Source organism: Lethenteron reissneri, chromosome 33 (assembly GCF_015708825.2).
Source record: "Lethenteron reissneri isolate LAM-NWPU_2019-01 chromosome 33, ASM1570882v1, whole genome shotgun sequence".
In the NCBI taxonomy this organism is placed as follows: Eukaryota; Metazoa; Chordata; class Hyperoartia; order Petromyzontiformes; family Petromyzontidae; genus Lethenteron; species Lethenteron reissneri.
This window is the reverse complement of record NC_083811.1, coordinates 14639378-14655127: the sequence shown is the minus strand read 5'-3', so window position 1 is coordinate 14655127 and position 15750 is coordinate 14639378. Positions and strand designations below refer to the sequence as shown.

At 41.9% G+C, this 15750-nt stretch overlaps 1 protein-coding gene across 3 annotated transcripts in view; it reads left to right on the top strand.

The window, feature by feature from the left end:
• Positions 1-7593: 7593 nt before the first annotated feature.
• The window catches only part of LOC133350372 (epidermal growth factor receptor kinase substrate 8-like), a 38857-nt gene continuing 30700 nt past the window's right edge, over positions 7594-15750 (top strand). For 2 of the 3 annotated variants that reach the window (XM_061564684.1, XM_061564686.1), the window contains exons 1-3: positions 7594-7726; positions 9228-9389; positions 13699-13763. In XM_061564684.1, the coding sequence (XP_061420668.1) occupies positions 9347-9389; positions 13699-13763 (108 nt within the window). In that variant the 5' untranslated portion in view covers positions 7594-7726; positions 9228-9346. Of the gene's footprint in view, positions 7727-7859; positions 7894-9227; positions 9390-13698; positions 13764-15750 lie in introns of those variants that run through there. The other variant, XM_061564685.1, reaches the window with a different exon arrangement.

Sequence of the window (15750 nt, the reverse complement as noted above, 5' to 3'; positions counted from 1 at the left end):
TGGCGTCTACAAACTAAGTTGCCTCTGTGGTAGCAGTTACATTGGAGAAACCAAACGACATGTCTCGGACCGCATCCGTGAACATAAAGCAGACTTGAAACACGGTAAGACAAACACCTCAGCCGTGGCAGATCACTGTTACAATTCAGTGGGCTCACATGACATTGACTTCTCCAAGACAGAGGTTCTCTGCAAGCCATCTGGCTACCATGAGAGATTCGTTCATGAGGCGATCCACATATACAAACACAGAGATAATTTCAACCGAGAAGATGGATTCTGGCTTAGCAATCATTGGAAGGACGTAATAAACCATTTCGGATCTTAACTGATTGTGTTCACGTTTACGGTGACTTTCAGACCGCGTTCCGCTCACTGGCATTGTATTCTCCGCAGGGAATGGATTCTTTGCTCCGCTGAAAGTTTCCTCTCACTACTCACCCATTGACACGATGGTCAATGGTACAGTGTATAGTAACAAATAGTATAACATTTATATGCTTAATACAATGTTCAAAGTAATATATAGTATCGTAATTGTATAGTGAATATATAGCAGTGTGATATACATTAGGGTGGGTAGAATAATACATAGTGTTATATTAAAATGTATAAGGTGGTTCATAGCAATACAGTATATAATTTAATGTTGGGTTTGTCTATGGCAGTATATAGTACGGTGTAGACTCGTGTGATGTAAGAGAATAAAGTTTAGATGGAAGCATATTATATAATTTTTACGACGTAGAATTGTAATGTATTAATGATAGTAACTCAGCTTATTGTAGAGTATAGTTAGTATACTGATGATACTATGTAGTTTATACTTTAGTTGTTTACGTGTTGGTTTTAGTTACTGCAGCTACATACTATTAACACTCCTTCCCTTTATTAATGCTACCCCTCCCTTTGATGCTCCTAATCCTGCATAATTGCACGGGCATAATTAGTACTATTCACATACCTGCATTTCCCATATCCCCTCCCTTTGATGCTGCTAATCCTGCATTATGCACGGGCATATGTGGTACTAATCACATTCCTGCATTTCCCATAAATATGCTAAATTCCTCTTGATATGCAAATTATTTTGTCGAAGCACCTTTCCCCCCCTTCCCAACCCAGCTTATATATGCTCCAAGCTCGTGTGCTGTTTCATTCAGATGCTGTCTCCCCAACAGACCTGGTTTTCACCTGAGGACGGCTGCTTGCGTTGTGGCCGAAACGTCGTGAGAATTATTTTATTATGTTTTATTTTTATTATTTTATTACTTCCCTTCTACGTGACTTTACCGAAAGAACCAAGAAGGTTTAAATTTAGTGTTTTAAAGATGTCAATTCTCCTGCTGTGTATCTTACTACTGTCCCTCCCGGCCATATCTAGTGCCACACTCAACTCTACAAACGGCACCCGCGTTACTTCGCGTCAATACTTATTGCTAAATTTGCCACTACACCTGCTAATGAAACAACTTATAGACACTTCTACACTCCATCATTGTATCCTTTTAAACCCCATCTTTGTCCCATTACTTCACCAGCACTCCTTGCAAACTTCATTCTGCTCTTAAAAATAACACCATCTGCGAGCTGCTGCTATTCGTCCAAGGTTCGTCGCTCTTCATCCTTTCACAGAAAATACCTGTGTAAACTATGAATTCTACTTTTCTTATTTCTGGGTGGTATTGAGCTTCATCCTGGCCCAAATGTAAAGAACTCATATAATTATGTAGATTTTTCTGGCAGAAAAGGTGTTGGTGTTCTACATGTCAACATCAGAGGGCTTATGATTAAATTAAGTCAACTAAAACTAGAAGTAGCAAATCTTGACCCAGACATGTTTTGCCTAACAGAAACATTTCTCACTCCTGCCGTCAATGACTTGCAGATTACGATTGACAACTACAACCTTTTTCGGCTTGACCGAGGATCTAAAGGAGGTGGAATTGCCATCTATGTTCGTAATACTATTGCATGTTCACCAGCTCACTCCTTGTTTAAAAAATGTTGCTTTGAAAGTCTGGCTCTCAGAATAACTCTCCCTAATAATCAACACATTGGTAGTGTGCTGCTATAGACCGCCTAGTGGGAAGGATGTTGAAGCTGCATCTGCACTGAGAGAGCTTCTTGGGGGCCTCCCTAAAGGTGAAATAGTTTTAATGGGTGATCTAAATTGGATTTGGCTAAACTCGCCGGCCGTGGCCACAAATTTTGCAGATGAATTTAACCTGTTTCAATTAATAAATGTCCCCACAAGACCCAACCTAAAAAATCCGGGATAGTCATCTCTGCTTGACGTCCTATTGACAAATGCCCCTCACAATTTCGCACTGACTGGTCTGGGTAATAACCTTAGTGATCACTCCTTCATTTTTGGGGTGAGATCATCAGCCAGACCCAAAACCTCCCCTAAATTGGTTGAGAAGCACTCCATGAGACATTTCAGCACTCAGGCATTTACTAATGATGTGCTTCACTCGGATATTGACAAGGTTTGTGATATTCCAAACCTGACTACGGCTTGGGAGACTTTCAGGTACACGTTTCTCCAAATTCTTAACAAACATGCTCCGTTGGTTAAATTTAAAACTAAAGGCAACCGTCCACCATGGTTTGATCCTATGATTACAAAGCTCATGAAAACTAGGGACAAGGCTTGGGCATGTGCTCAGAAAAGTAATTTGGTCAAGGACTGGCTAGAAGACAGGATTTTAAGAAATAGATGCATCAAAAAAATACGGCATGCAAAAAATTACTACTTCTCTTCCACTCTCCTTGAATCTCATGGAAATGCCAGGATTTTCTGGAAAACAATCAAATGTATCGAAAAGGCATCCAAAGCAGATAATATGCCCGTTCAGCTTAACCGAAATGGGGAATATTTTTCAGATCCCCAAAAAATTGTTGACAATTTTAACCTTCATTTTTCTGAAGCTGGTACCCTATTTGATAATGTATTGGGAGTCACCCCTGCTCATGCAAATTCCTACACCCCTATCCAAACATTAAGCGATTTTAGTTTTCAGCCAATCCACGAAAGTAATGTTCTGAAACAACTGTCCTACCTCAAAGGGTCCTCCTCTACCGGAGCAGATAGTATTCCCGTCTTTGCTCTACTAACTGTTGATCACCTAATATACAAACCTATAGCCCATATTTTCAACCTGTCCATCAAAGAAGCATCAGTTCCTCTAGAATGGAAACATTCCTATGTTCGTCCGCTTCACAAAGGGGGCCCTAAAGATGATCCAAATAACTACCGACCTATCTCAATTTTGTCCCCGTTGATAAAAATTTTTGAAAAATTATTGAACTACCAAATTAGCAGTTTCCTGTCCGCCAACAATCTATTAGATCTAAAACAATCTGGGTTCCGAAAAAAATACAGCACCACATCTGCTGCATTAGACTCTCTGAATCACATTTACAGTAGCCTTGCTAATAAGCAGTACTGCGCCTGTCTTTTTCTTGACTTGTCCAAAGCTTTTGATACAGTAGACCACAACATCCTGCTTAGTAAAATAAGTTGCCTCGGTTTTTCCGAAAACGCAGTAAAATAGTAAAAAATTACCTCTTTTCTCGCACCCAAACTGTATTCACAGATGGTTGGAGGTCAAACAGTGTTAAGATAACAAAAGGGGTTCCACAGGGTTCCATTCTTGGCCCCCTCTTGTTCTCTCTTTATGTAAATGACTTGGGCACTGAACTGGATTATTCCAAGGTAAATCTTTTTGCAGATGACACGGTACTGATTACTGCTGGCCACTCTCCGGATGACGTGATTGCTAAGCTCCAGAGTGATTTCAACAAACTACAACATCAGCTAGTTGCTCTTAAACTAGTCCTAAATCCTGCCAAAACCAAGGTGCTATGCTTCTCACCAGGACTAAAGCGGGAAGTTATTTTCCCCCAATTACATTCCTTAAATAATGATCAAATAGAGCAAGTCAAGATCTATAAGTATCTTGGGGTCATCCTGGATTCAAAACTGAATTTTGAAGAGCACATTGATTATATTGGGAAAAAGACAAAAATTAAAATTGGTTTTCTATATCGACACAAGCACTGCTTCCCCCCTATGTTCCGTTTGGAATTGATAAAAGCTACCATACTGCCTCTACTTGATTACTGTGACATTGTGTATAAATCAGCCCCAAGTACTGTACTGAAAAAGCTTGACTCAATGTATCACTCGGCCTTAAGATTTGCATTGAACTGCCCATATAGGACTCACCACTGTGATCTCTACGTTGGGTCAAACTTAACATCTCTGAATGTTCGACGGCTTGTGCACCAGATCTTATTTATTCATGATTTACTTGCAAAAAAATCCGCAGATTACCTGCTGGATCTCCTCTCCCTTTCAAAGAACAAATTTGACCTAAGGTCTACACTCATTTACCAGCTTCATATTCCCTATTGCCGTACATATACTGGAGGAAGGGCCTTTGCTATTGATGCCCCCAGGGTCTGGAATGCTGTTGCCAATAAATTGAAACTTGAGTCACTACCTATGAGATCGTAACTCAAAACTGCTCTAGAGGAGTTGTACATCCCTAGCTGCCAGTGCTATTCAGTGGCCTAAAATAAAATGTTTCGCTCCGGATGATCGCTACAAAGTATGACCTGTGTTTTGATTTAGTGTGCTGATCTTAAAGGTGCATTGGAAAATTATAATTCTCCGATTGATGCTCCTGCTGTTGTGGAGTGACCAGAGGCGTAGCTAGGGGGGGCAGGGGGGTACATATGTCCCCGGGCGCCAAGGTAAAGGGGCGCCAAAATGAGGCTTACAACGTCACATTATAACTTATTGCGGCGGGCGCGGTAGCCTGAAACTACTGCACAAATCTACACCTGAACCTAAAAGTTTATATATCCCGCCACACACAGCCTACATGTCATGTTATTACATTTTGGTACGCGCGCCTATTAAGAACTTACATGGAAGAACGTCCCAAACAACAGACAGGCGCAGTGTATCAGCCTTAGTCACTGGCCTGTTTTTTGGTGGCGGAAACTATGGCGGCCTGAAACACGCTGGAGTGCACGATCAGAAACTGTTAAAGCTATCTATGAAGGACTGGATGAACTAGTAGGGCTGCTAGACAAATTATCGGAGGACGTAACTATGACGCCTGAAACCAGAAGTGATGCAGAACAGTTACAGGCATGCGTATTAAATTTTAACTTCATAGTTTTATTACATTTCTGGAATGTCATTCTTGAAAAAAATGATCGTGTTCAGAAGCGCATACAGGATCCTACTATTAATTTCAAGGAAGCAGCAACTGATCTTGAATCTTTGGAGCATGAATTTGTCAAGCTTCGTGATGATTTGAGCCAAGTTGCTGTAGAAAACGTCAAAACAAGATGCACAGCCTGGGGATCGATGTGGACAGAATAATTAGGCGACGTCGGAAGATGCCAGGAGAAATGGCAAGAGATGCAGGACTTTCAGCAGAAGAAGAAATTGTGCACGTTATGAAGAGCGTATTTTATCGACTTCAACAGATGTCAACACGGTTTTTACGACTACTTGAACACAAAATTTGGATTTCTGCTGGACGTCAAAACTCTTCTATCCGACACAGATGTCGATGCAATTCGTTGACATTGCAAAGATTTTGGAAATTTCTATGACACCGACATCAATGGCCACGAACTTTTCACAGAAATTGGAGATTGCAAAATGCTTCTCAGTAACCGGAATGAAGTTCTACCAGAAACTCCTTTGGATCTTCTTGGTTTTATTGTGTTTTATAGAGACGACATATTTCCGAATTTGCGAATTTCACTGCACATTTTATTAACAATAGCAGTTTCAATTGCAAGCTGTGAGCAGTCGTCCAGCAAATTTAAACTTATTTTGTCGTATTTGCGTACTTCAATGGGACAAGATCGTCTCAGCGATCTTGCTCTTCTTAGCGTTGAAAGAGAAACATTGGAAAAAACAGATTTTGATTACGTGATTGACCAGTTTGTGACAGTGAAATCAAGAAAAAATAATCTTTTGTAGACTATGTCAACCAGTCTACGACAGTGACTGAGTGACAGTTCGTCCCCGGGCGCAAAATATCCTAGCTATGCCTCTGGGAGTGACTCATGCAGCCAGCTATGGCTGCAGGGTTTTGGTAGTACATGTTGTTTATGCCATTTATTGTGAAAATTGGGTCACAGTTCCTATGATTGCTTTTTCATTTCTTTCATGGCTTTATTTTGGTGATTTCGAAAAGTGTATTAGTTTAGCCATGTTTGTTTGTTGTAGTACAGAGTTAGACTGATGGCCTTAATCTAAGTTGTCTTGTGATTGTTGTTGTTGTTTTGTTGTTTGACTTTCATCCCACTGGGATTTTTGCACACAGCGTTGGTGTGCGGTGTTTTTTTCTGCAATATTTTGCTGTCTTTTCTTGGATTTTCTGTTTGCACTTAGTCACATTTTCACTTTAAGATGTTTTTTGTTCATGTTTTTGTTTTTTGTTTGTTGCGGTTGCACCCGATTCAAGAGCCGAATAGCTCACAGGGCTATACCTAATAAATTAACTTGAACTTGAACGTGACTTCTAGGGTCAACCAGAGTGCCATGGCCCAGGGTAACCTTATCACATGGCTGACACTCTCACACTCCCTCCTGTAGGAGTCAGCACTACACGCCACGCATGGTGCCACTGAGCGCTATCCCAGCGCTCACCGAGCCCCCCTTGGGCTGGTACTACACCCACCTATGGGGTGTCCGCCATGACAGTGCATCGCACGCCGTGCGCCTCTAGGGCCGGCATTATACAGTTACATCCGCGATGTCACTACACTTGCATTAAAGTCGTTTCACGTCAAAGGTACATCAAGATCGAGACGTCACTGTGGCAAAAAGGCACCGCACCCCGCCAACGCATTCTACCCTCCGCCAGTCCCCCTGCAATTGCTGCGCATCAGACACGCGACCTCCGAGACCTGCCATTGACATTATCTCTCACCATCGGCTCTCAAGGCCTCCCCCCTGGTCCCTAGAATCGCAGACACCACCACTCCAATGTCTGCGTCGGCATTCAGTCCCCACCAATCCTCATGGGCACGTCCCACCCAACAACCGTTTTTTTGCAAGTATAATTGGAGTACAAATTTACTAAAATGTTTAAATTTTTACTTTTTTTCACATTTTTTGTTCACCAGGTAAGGCTCACTGAGCTATATAGCTCTGTTTCAGAAGTGACCTGGCCACAAATGACAGCTCACTGAAGTGGCTCATCGCGTGGCAATTTACAGCAGCAAAATACTTGCATGTTTCTAAATGGGGAGGGGAAAAAACCGCAGGAGAAAATTCCACGAGATCACGGGGGAGAACACACAAACTCCAAATATACAGGGGTCAGCGTCATGATCGAACCCACGAACTGTATACCAGGCGAGGTATCTGCTAATTATTGTATTGATCCTTACCTAGTACTTTCCACTTTTTAAGATTATTTCAAATGAGTATTTAGCCTAATATTTTTTTACATGTTATCTCCAATGAATACATTTCAACAGAACAATGTAGCACCATATGCCAGTGTTTGCACAATCCTCATGACGTTCTCTGATGCCCAGCACACAAGGGTTGCTTTAGATCGCATTTCAACTCCGTTCAAACAATGAGCAGCCTCTGTGTGTACAATCGTTTGTGTTGAATTGTTTTTCGCGCACCCAGAGTTGAGTCACAAGGAGGCCCATTCGTCACGTGTGACAAAAGGTAATCGCACCTGCTGTAATGCGAGTCCTGTCCCCCTGCGTCACATCCAAGGATATGGGAAGAGCAGCATCGACTACAAGCTGGTCTAGCAAGAACGGGGGGATAGGGGGGGATAGGGAAGTTTCTAGATCTGCATCTGGCGTGAACAAGTTTCTCGGAATTGTGCTGTAAGTTGCCCATGAACTACTTTTGTATTATGAGCGTACTCTTGGGTTCTTTCGGTAAAGTCACGTGGCTAGAATAAATAATAGATCACGACGTTTCGATCACGAAAGCTTAAAATCAAGACTGTATAAGCGTATTCGCTATCCGTTGAGACAGTCTACCTATCAACTAAACTTGATCATTTACCAGCTAAAGCCCACTGAGCTATTAGCTATGTTTAGAGGCGACTTGGTCACACATGCTAGCTAATCGAAGTGGATTATATCATTATATTTGGGAATTTATAGGAGTGGCCGAATGATCTGAAGACACACTTCTAAAATTGGAGGGCAAAACCCAGAGGAACCTGGAGAAAATTTCACGTGACCACCAGTAACTCTGTGGCAATATAAGAATAATACTGGAAATATAATAAGCGATGTTTTGTGCCAAGGTCCATCACGTGAACTCCAACATCATCGCAGCAGCTTGTGGCTCGTCAACGAACAAAGATGGTCACTGCGTCACGCGCTTTCAGATGCGCTTCTGCGGCCGTCTGGAACGCTCTTCCGATGTTAGGAAACCACTGGAGCTCTGGACTTTTACATTTAGATTGAAAACTCACTTCTTTTGAGCTGCTTTTGGTGTTTAAGTTGTTTTCCTCCCGGACCTCCGATTAGCACGGTTGAAAGAAGTTCAACATACAGTACAATCATAGCACATAAACAGAGGCCAGAGAAACAGAGTGCTTAATAAGATTTGGAGACTGCGCTTTACACCATGGGGCCTAATGGAAATTAAAATTTTTATGATGAGCAGTTTTTAAATATGCATCCGAATACTTATTAAACAGGAGCAATTGAGTGCCGGCCAAATCCTTCAATGATCAAAAAGTATTACTAAATCAACGCAAGTATATATTAAATGTTTTCATATAGGTAACGAAAGGGTTAGAAAATGCAATACGTTAAGTTGCTAAATGGTATTTAAGAGACTTATGTTACCAGAGTTGGCTTTGGACAGATTACATGAGATTGTATTATAGTTAATGACAATACCGAACAATTTATAAATATGTACAGATACATTGATATTTGATAACTTAAAATGTAATTGTTTTTTTATGCATTTTAATTTCAGTCGCTATTATCTTCATGAACTACTGCCAGTACCTATTATGTTAAGGAACTATTCTCAGAACTATTATCCGTGCGTAGCCATTAATATATTTAGAGTCTATAGGAGCTATGATTGTTGCGAGACACTGACACCACGGACTGTGTTTGCCAGCTTGTACACAGTATTATATCGACGTTCTTCCCCTCTCTGGCATGGGTGTGGCCACCTATTTGCACAGACCACAAACGGCTGACGTGGGAGCCGTCTTGTGTCGAGAGCATCGGGAGACTTTCAGCCGGTACAGCAGCAACAAATAAAAAACGTAGGTGTACTCTACCGGCCGGAGAAGGGAAACCAATGGATGGTGGAATAAAAACACCAAGCGCCAAGACTGTTTACGGTAAGATCCATACTTATTTTTTGTTAGCAACACTCTTGAAATGTCTACATTGTTTACATCCAACGCTCTTTGGAAAGCAAAACGTTGATATTGTTGTGTGACATTGACAAAAGAATATGACACGTTTTGTGCGTAAAAATACAATTTCTGGATGTAAACCAATGATTTTATAAAGCTATTTGAATGTACAGTATAATAAAAACATTGCAATTCATTATCTTGAAATGCATTCGAGAAACCGGTGAAGAAAAACTTTCCAATGTTTATCCTCGTATTTGACCGTGGAAATACACGGCAGTACAAACCGTATAGTGGATGTTTAGCAGTGGGGCAGTGACACGACACTATGAATCTGGCAACCTGAGTTTGATTCGTGGCCACAGCTAACGTCAGTGGCGAGTGGTATCGGACTGTGTCCCGTGCTCTCTCGCACTCACCGCGACCTGCACTGACGACGAGCCCGGTAAAGTCAAGCAATTCCATGACTGACATGCCTTGGGGAGGTCTTCTTCCAGCAGTGGATTGACAAAGATCCGTGCATTTCATTAAATATACATTTTTTTACATGACAGGCCGGAGACATATCACTGGGCTGGAAATTACTCAAAAATAACAAACCAGTAAACTTATTTGTAGACAAGAATGCTAATTACAACACAAGAGCTCCACGAGTGCGAACGGGGAAACAGTGGAGACACATACAGGGTGAGAGTAACCGGTGGTCATGCATGGACAGTGAAACACGTCTTTGAGGGCAATTATGCACTCGTGAATGCTGCATTGACTTGTTTGTTGTGTCTTGGACTCACAATTTCACTCATGCAGTGACAGAGGCGTAGCTAGGGGGGAGGGGGCAGGGGGGTACATATGTCCCCGGGCGCCAAGGTAAAGGGGCGCCAAAATCGAGGCTTACAACGTTACATGATAACTTATTGCGGCGGGCGCGGTAGCCTGAAACTACTGCACAAATCTACACCTCAACCTAAAAGTTTATATATCCCGCCACACACAGCTTACATGTCATGTTATTACATTTTGGTACGCGCGCCTATTAAGAACTTGGTGGCGGAAACTACGACGGCCTGAAACACGCTGGAGTGCACGATCAGAAACTGTTAAAGCTATCTATGAAGGACTGGATGAACTAGTAGGGCTGCTAGACAAATTATCGGAGGACGTTACTATGATGCCTGAAACCAGAAGTGATGCAGAACAGTTACAGGCATGCGTATAAAATTTTAACTTCATAGTTTTATTACATTTCTGGAATGTCATTCTTGAAAAAATTGATCGTGTTCAGAAGCGCTTACAGGATCCTACTATGAATTTCAAGGAAGCAGCAACTGATCTTGAATCTTTGGAGCATGAATTTGTCAAGCTTCGTGATGATTTGAGCCAAGTTGCTGTAGAAAACGCCAAAACAAGATGCACAGCCTGGGGGATCGATGTGGACAGAAGAATTAGGCGACGTCGGAAGATGCCAGGAGAACTGGCAAGAGATGCAGGACTTTCAGCAGAAGAAGAAATTGTGCACGTTATGAAGAGCGTATTTTATCGACATCAACAGATGTCAACACGGTTTTTACGACTAAAAGACCTGAACACAAAATTTTGATTTCTGCTGGACGTTAAAACTCTTATATCCGACACAGATGTCGATGAAATTCGTCGAAATTGCAAAGATTTTGGAAATTTCTATAACACCGACATCAATGGCCACGAACTTTTCACAGAAATTGGAGATTGCAAAATGCTTCTCAGTAACCGGAATGAAGTTCTACCAGAAACTCCTTTGGATCTTCTTGGTTTTATTGTGTTTTATGGAGACGACATATTTCCGAATTTGCGAATTTCACTGCAAATTTTATTAATAGCAGTTTCAATTGCAAGCTGTGAGCGGTCGTTCAGCAAATTGAAACTTATTTTATCGGATTTTCGTGATTCAATGGGACAAGATCGTCTCAGCGATCTTGATCTTCTTAGCGTTGAAAGAGAAACATTGGAAAAAACAGATTTTGATTACGTGATTGACTAGTTTGCGACAGTGAAATCAAGAAAAAATAATCTTTTGTAGACTATGTCAACCAGTCTACGACAGTGACTGAGTGAGCCATGTAATATAATTTCTATACATTTGCTTCTTTAAATACAATGTTAAATACAATGTTCATTAAAATAAAAATTGGTATTCCTTATTCGATGTAATAGGAAAATGTGATTAAACGGGGGGGGGGGGGGCGCCAATTTTATAGTTCGTCCCCGGGCGCAAAATATCCTAGCTACGCCTCTGTGCAGTGAATGAGTGAGGATGTGAGTCTACCACACAACAAGACGTCAATGCAATAACAAATATAGGAAACTAAACTCTTTAGTTGAACAGGTGAGGCCCACGAGCTTTTTTTCAGAAGCGACCTGCCCACGTAATGATAGTTTAATGACGTGGCTTATCATGTGGAAGTTTTTAGCAGCCAAACACTCTAAACGCGTGTTTCTAGACGTGGAGGGAGAAACTGGGGGAACCGGAGAAAAATCCACGCGATCATGGGGAGAATGAACATGCAAACCCCAAATACAGTATACATGTGTCAGGGTGGGATCGATCGAACCCACGTCCCCCTGTAGACCAGGCGAGGTAGTTAACAACTCGCCACCAGTGCGGTGCATGGGTGGAAAAAACCCGATTTTTCCAGCGGCAGGCATCGGGTTTTTTCTTTAATACAATTAAACCCGATTTCGGGGAATTAAAACCTGGTTTAATGAATACGAAACTCTGATAGGCTTAGGCTGCTTCCTCGTCGGTGCTGCTATCGTACTCGGGGGGGGGGGGGGGGGTGGGGGGCCGTCGGGCACGGGGTAGTCGTAGAATGCGGCGGGCAGGTTGGTCGTGATGAACACGAGGAGCTTCTCCTGCACAATCGTGGGCACCGCCAGTGAGTTCCTTCGCTTGGAATGGATGAAGCCCATCGTTGAGAAGTTGGCGAAGTGCGGTTCTGCAATTAGAACCAATAAAACCGGATTTCTCCAAATCTCAGATGATCGGGTTTAATATAAAAAGACAATTAAACCCGATTGTAAAAAACCCGACTGGGCCACCCTTGGTGCGGTGGCGAGTTGTGATATCTCTTTCTATATACAAGGGAAATTTGTGATTGTTTGTTCAAAATGTTTAGCGTACTTCCCGACATGCAACAAACTTGAAATTTTCCATGTGGGTACTTTCCAGACTGTACACTATGCAAAAATTATAAAAATTGCCTTTTGTAAAAACATTTTACGTCACGCTCCCCCCCCCAACCCTCCGCGTAGGCCGACTGGGGGGGGGGGGGGGTCGGTTACAAACTTTTAATTTGCCATGTGGCTAGCTCCCATACTGTATATAATGTAAAACGTATAAAAATACACTTTTGTATTTTGGGGGGGGGGGGGGGGGTGACCATGAAGTGTGTGGCGTCAACCCGCATACATGACTGGAGAATCGATACCTGTGGAACGTTTGTGGTATCGATTAAACGGGAATAGGCCGATTCTAAAGAAATCTACAACCCTCGATTCCTTTGCGCGATTTAAAGATTCGAATGTTGGCGAGCGTTGGGTTTTATTGAAATGAAGAATGAGGTGATGATCAAAGTTTTATTTTCATTTGTAAAGGTTATGTTCTTAAGTTTTGAAAAGTTTTAAAATGTATTTTTCCCTCGGGCAACGCTGGGTGCTTCCCGCTAGTCATTTATACAACACGAGGTTGTACAACTTATCTTTGCTGAATTATGACAATTTATCCTGCTGTTATTCAACACCAGTCGCCCATTATGTGGTTGTGTCGTGGTCCAAATTTTGCCAAATTCGAAAACTGCCCACAAATTTCTCAATTGAGATGACACCAAGCAAATATAATCATCGCCCCCTACTGGGTCACCCTGTGTCACGCAGGGACAACTCGAATAATTGAGATGTAAGCCGTGCGTTGCGTCTGAGGTATTCTCAGATAGCCTGGCTTAAAGTGTGCTCGATCAAAAACAAATTATGATGATTATTATTAATGTCATCATTCTGCCCAAGATGCTGTCGAAGCTCTAGAAAATTATCTGATATATTGCCACGACATCTGATACCCTCCAGACACTGGAATGGGATGGTATCCAAATTGTGGGTGATGGCGTGATGTAGGAATAGGAAACAGATATTATGGATCGGAATTCGCTGTAGCACCAGTTAAATACTGTATATATTACTTTCTTGTAGTATAGCCCAATGTATGGAATATTCATTCTACTTGTCTGTGAACACTTGTTCATTTTCTTCAAAAATCCAGAACAAAGAAAGACATATTCAACTTCGAGTAACATCCAAGAAGAAACTTCACAATACCAAGTAGAGGTAAGATGCATTCATTATGAAGATATGATTTTTTACATTACAATTAATAGTTTTGACATTTAAAACTGAATAATTATATTATATTACAGGGCCTTCTTATTCACCACCACCATTATCCCTCTATTCCCAAATCCCATGGCAGTGGAACGCCCAGGGTTGCCACCGATCCGGTTTGACCCGGATAGTGTGGAAATGGGCATCCTGTGCTCTCAGGTGGTAGAAATGTTTTTGTATCTGTAAGAAATGCGGAGTGATCCTGATCCTGCGGTGAATAAGCAACATTGAGTAAAAAAATAATTGTATTCCTAATACTCATGGAAATATGATGAATGTATTATGCAGAACAGAACCACAACTGTTATGATAGCTCACGAATAATGGGATAAATATTGCAATATTTCATGCAGTGGAATCCATTAAGAGATTCCTCACTAAAATTATAACGATAAATAATATAGCAAACACTATTTTATTTTAGAGTCTCTGCATGTCTCCCACCAATATTGATGCACTTATTTAGGTAGGGATGCAATCAACTTTACACGTAGGTTTTCGCGACCAATATTATCCATAATAGAGCCATAATACAGCCACAAATATAGCTTTCGCCTGATGATGCTAGTTGTAATTTCTGGCGAAACAAGCTGTGCTAGTAACGAAGTGGCACGTTTTGTTTACGTGACAAACCTTACTAATTGGCTGTGTCGGATGGTGGGTTTAACGACACATTTATATTTGTGCGATCTAACCCAAAAACCTCTTTTATGGATGGAATCAACTGTTGGGAAGAAAGCCAGATAGTCGTTTGAGATCAGTGGGATATCCATGAGTGGCATATCATGCAGTGCCCACTCCAATAAATATATGAAAAGTGCAGGAAGCGACCCAGACCAATCAGTGCATTACGGTAGAGTTAAGGACATTGCAGCTGCATTGGATATTTGCCACCGTACATTGCACTGAATGTTGTCTGAATTGTAATATCATTATGGAAATCCACGACAAATGTCCACAATCTGATGTCATTGTTGATTTCCAAACTTGGAGTTATATGTACCATGATTATATTATTAATTTATACACCACCTGCAGATGCCACTGCACATAATGCAATTATGGCAGAGTAGAAACTTGGCGGGAGGAGGTGGTCCACAAAAATCCCGATATTAGGAAAACCATGACATTTAACTTCTGAGGCGAAAGCCCAGGAGGTGAAGACAAATCTAGACGAATGAGACCTCTCCAACTCTGGAGGATGCTTACACTTCAACTCATAACTGTACACGCTCTCTAAGTAAAGTGGTGATACGGGGATGTAAGTAGTCTGGTCCAGACATTTTCAACTGTAGAGCATAAATAGGCGATCAGTCTTACAGTGCTGTCTGGACCTGTTGAGATAACCCTCTGTTGGCCTCGGAACATCGAAGCAACTTCACAATATTTACTTTTCAGAGGTCAGTTTTGGACAGTTAGGGCAGATAACAATGCTCATGTTGAGTATTGTGGCCCAATTCACTTTTGGCAGAAAGGCACCATGTGCACACAAAAGCACCTTCTCCTCCAACACAAAGCTTGCAGTTCCCTGAGCCGTCGGGCTAAGGGTAACTGCTACCAAAAGGGCCACATTCCAGGTGACGAACATCATGACAGTCAATGTTAGTGGCTCAAGAGGCTGACATAAAGCAAACAGGACCAGAGGAAGGTCCTAGGGGAAGTATGGCCCCTTTACAGGAGGTCTCTTAAGTAGGACACCCTTCAAAATAATTATGCACGAGTGGATTGCTCGACACAAGGGAGCTATCAAAACCGCTGTAGACAGCCGAGATGGCTGCTAGTTGGACCCCGATGATGGATGCTGCGAGGCCTTTGTGGCATTCTTCCTCAAGGAAGTCCAGAATAGTGGGAACTGGGAAACTCTTTGGTTGAACATGTCTCTCTATACAGAACCCCAGGAAAAAGTCCAATAAAGATTGTAGATCATACGGGT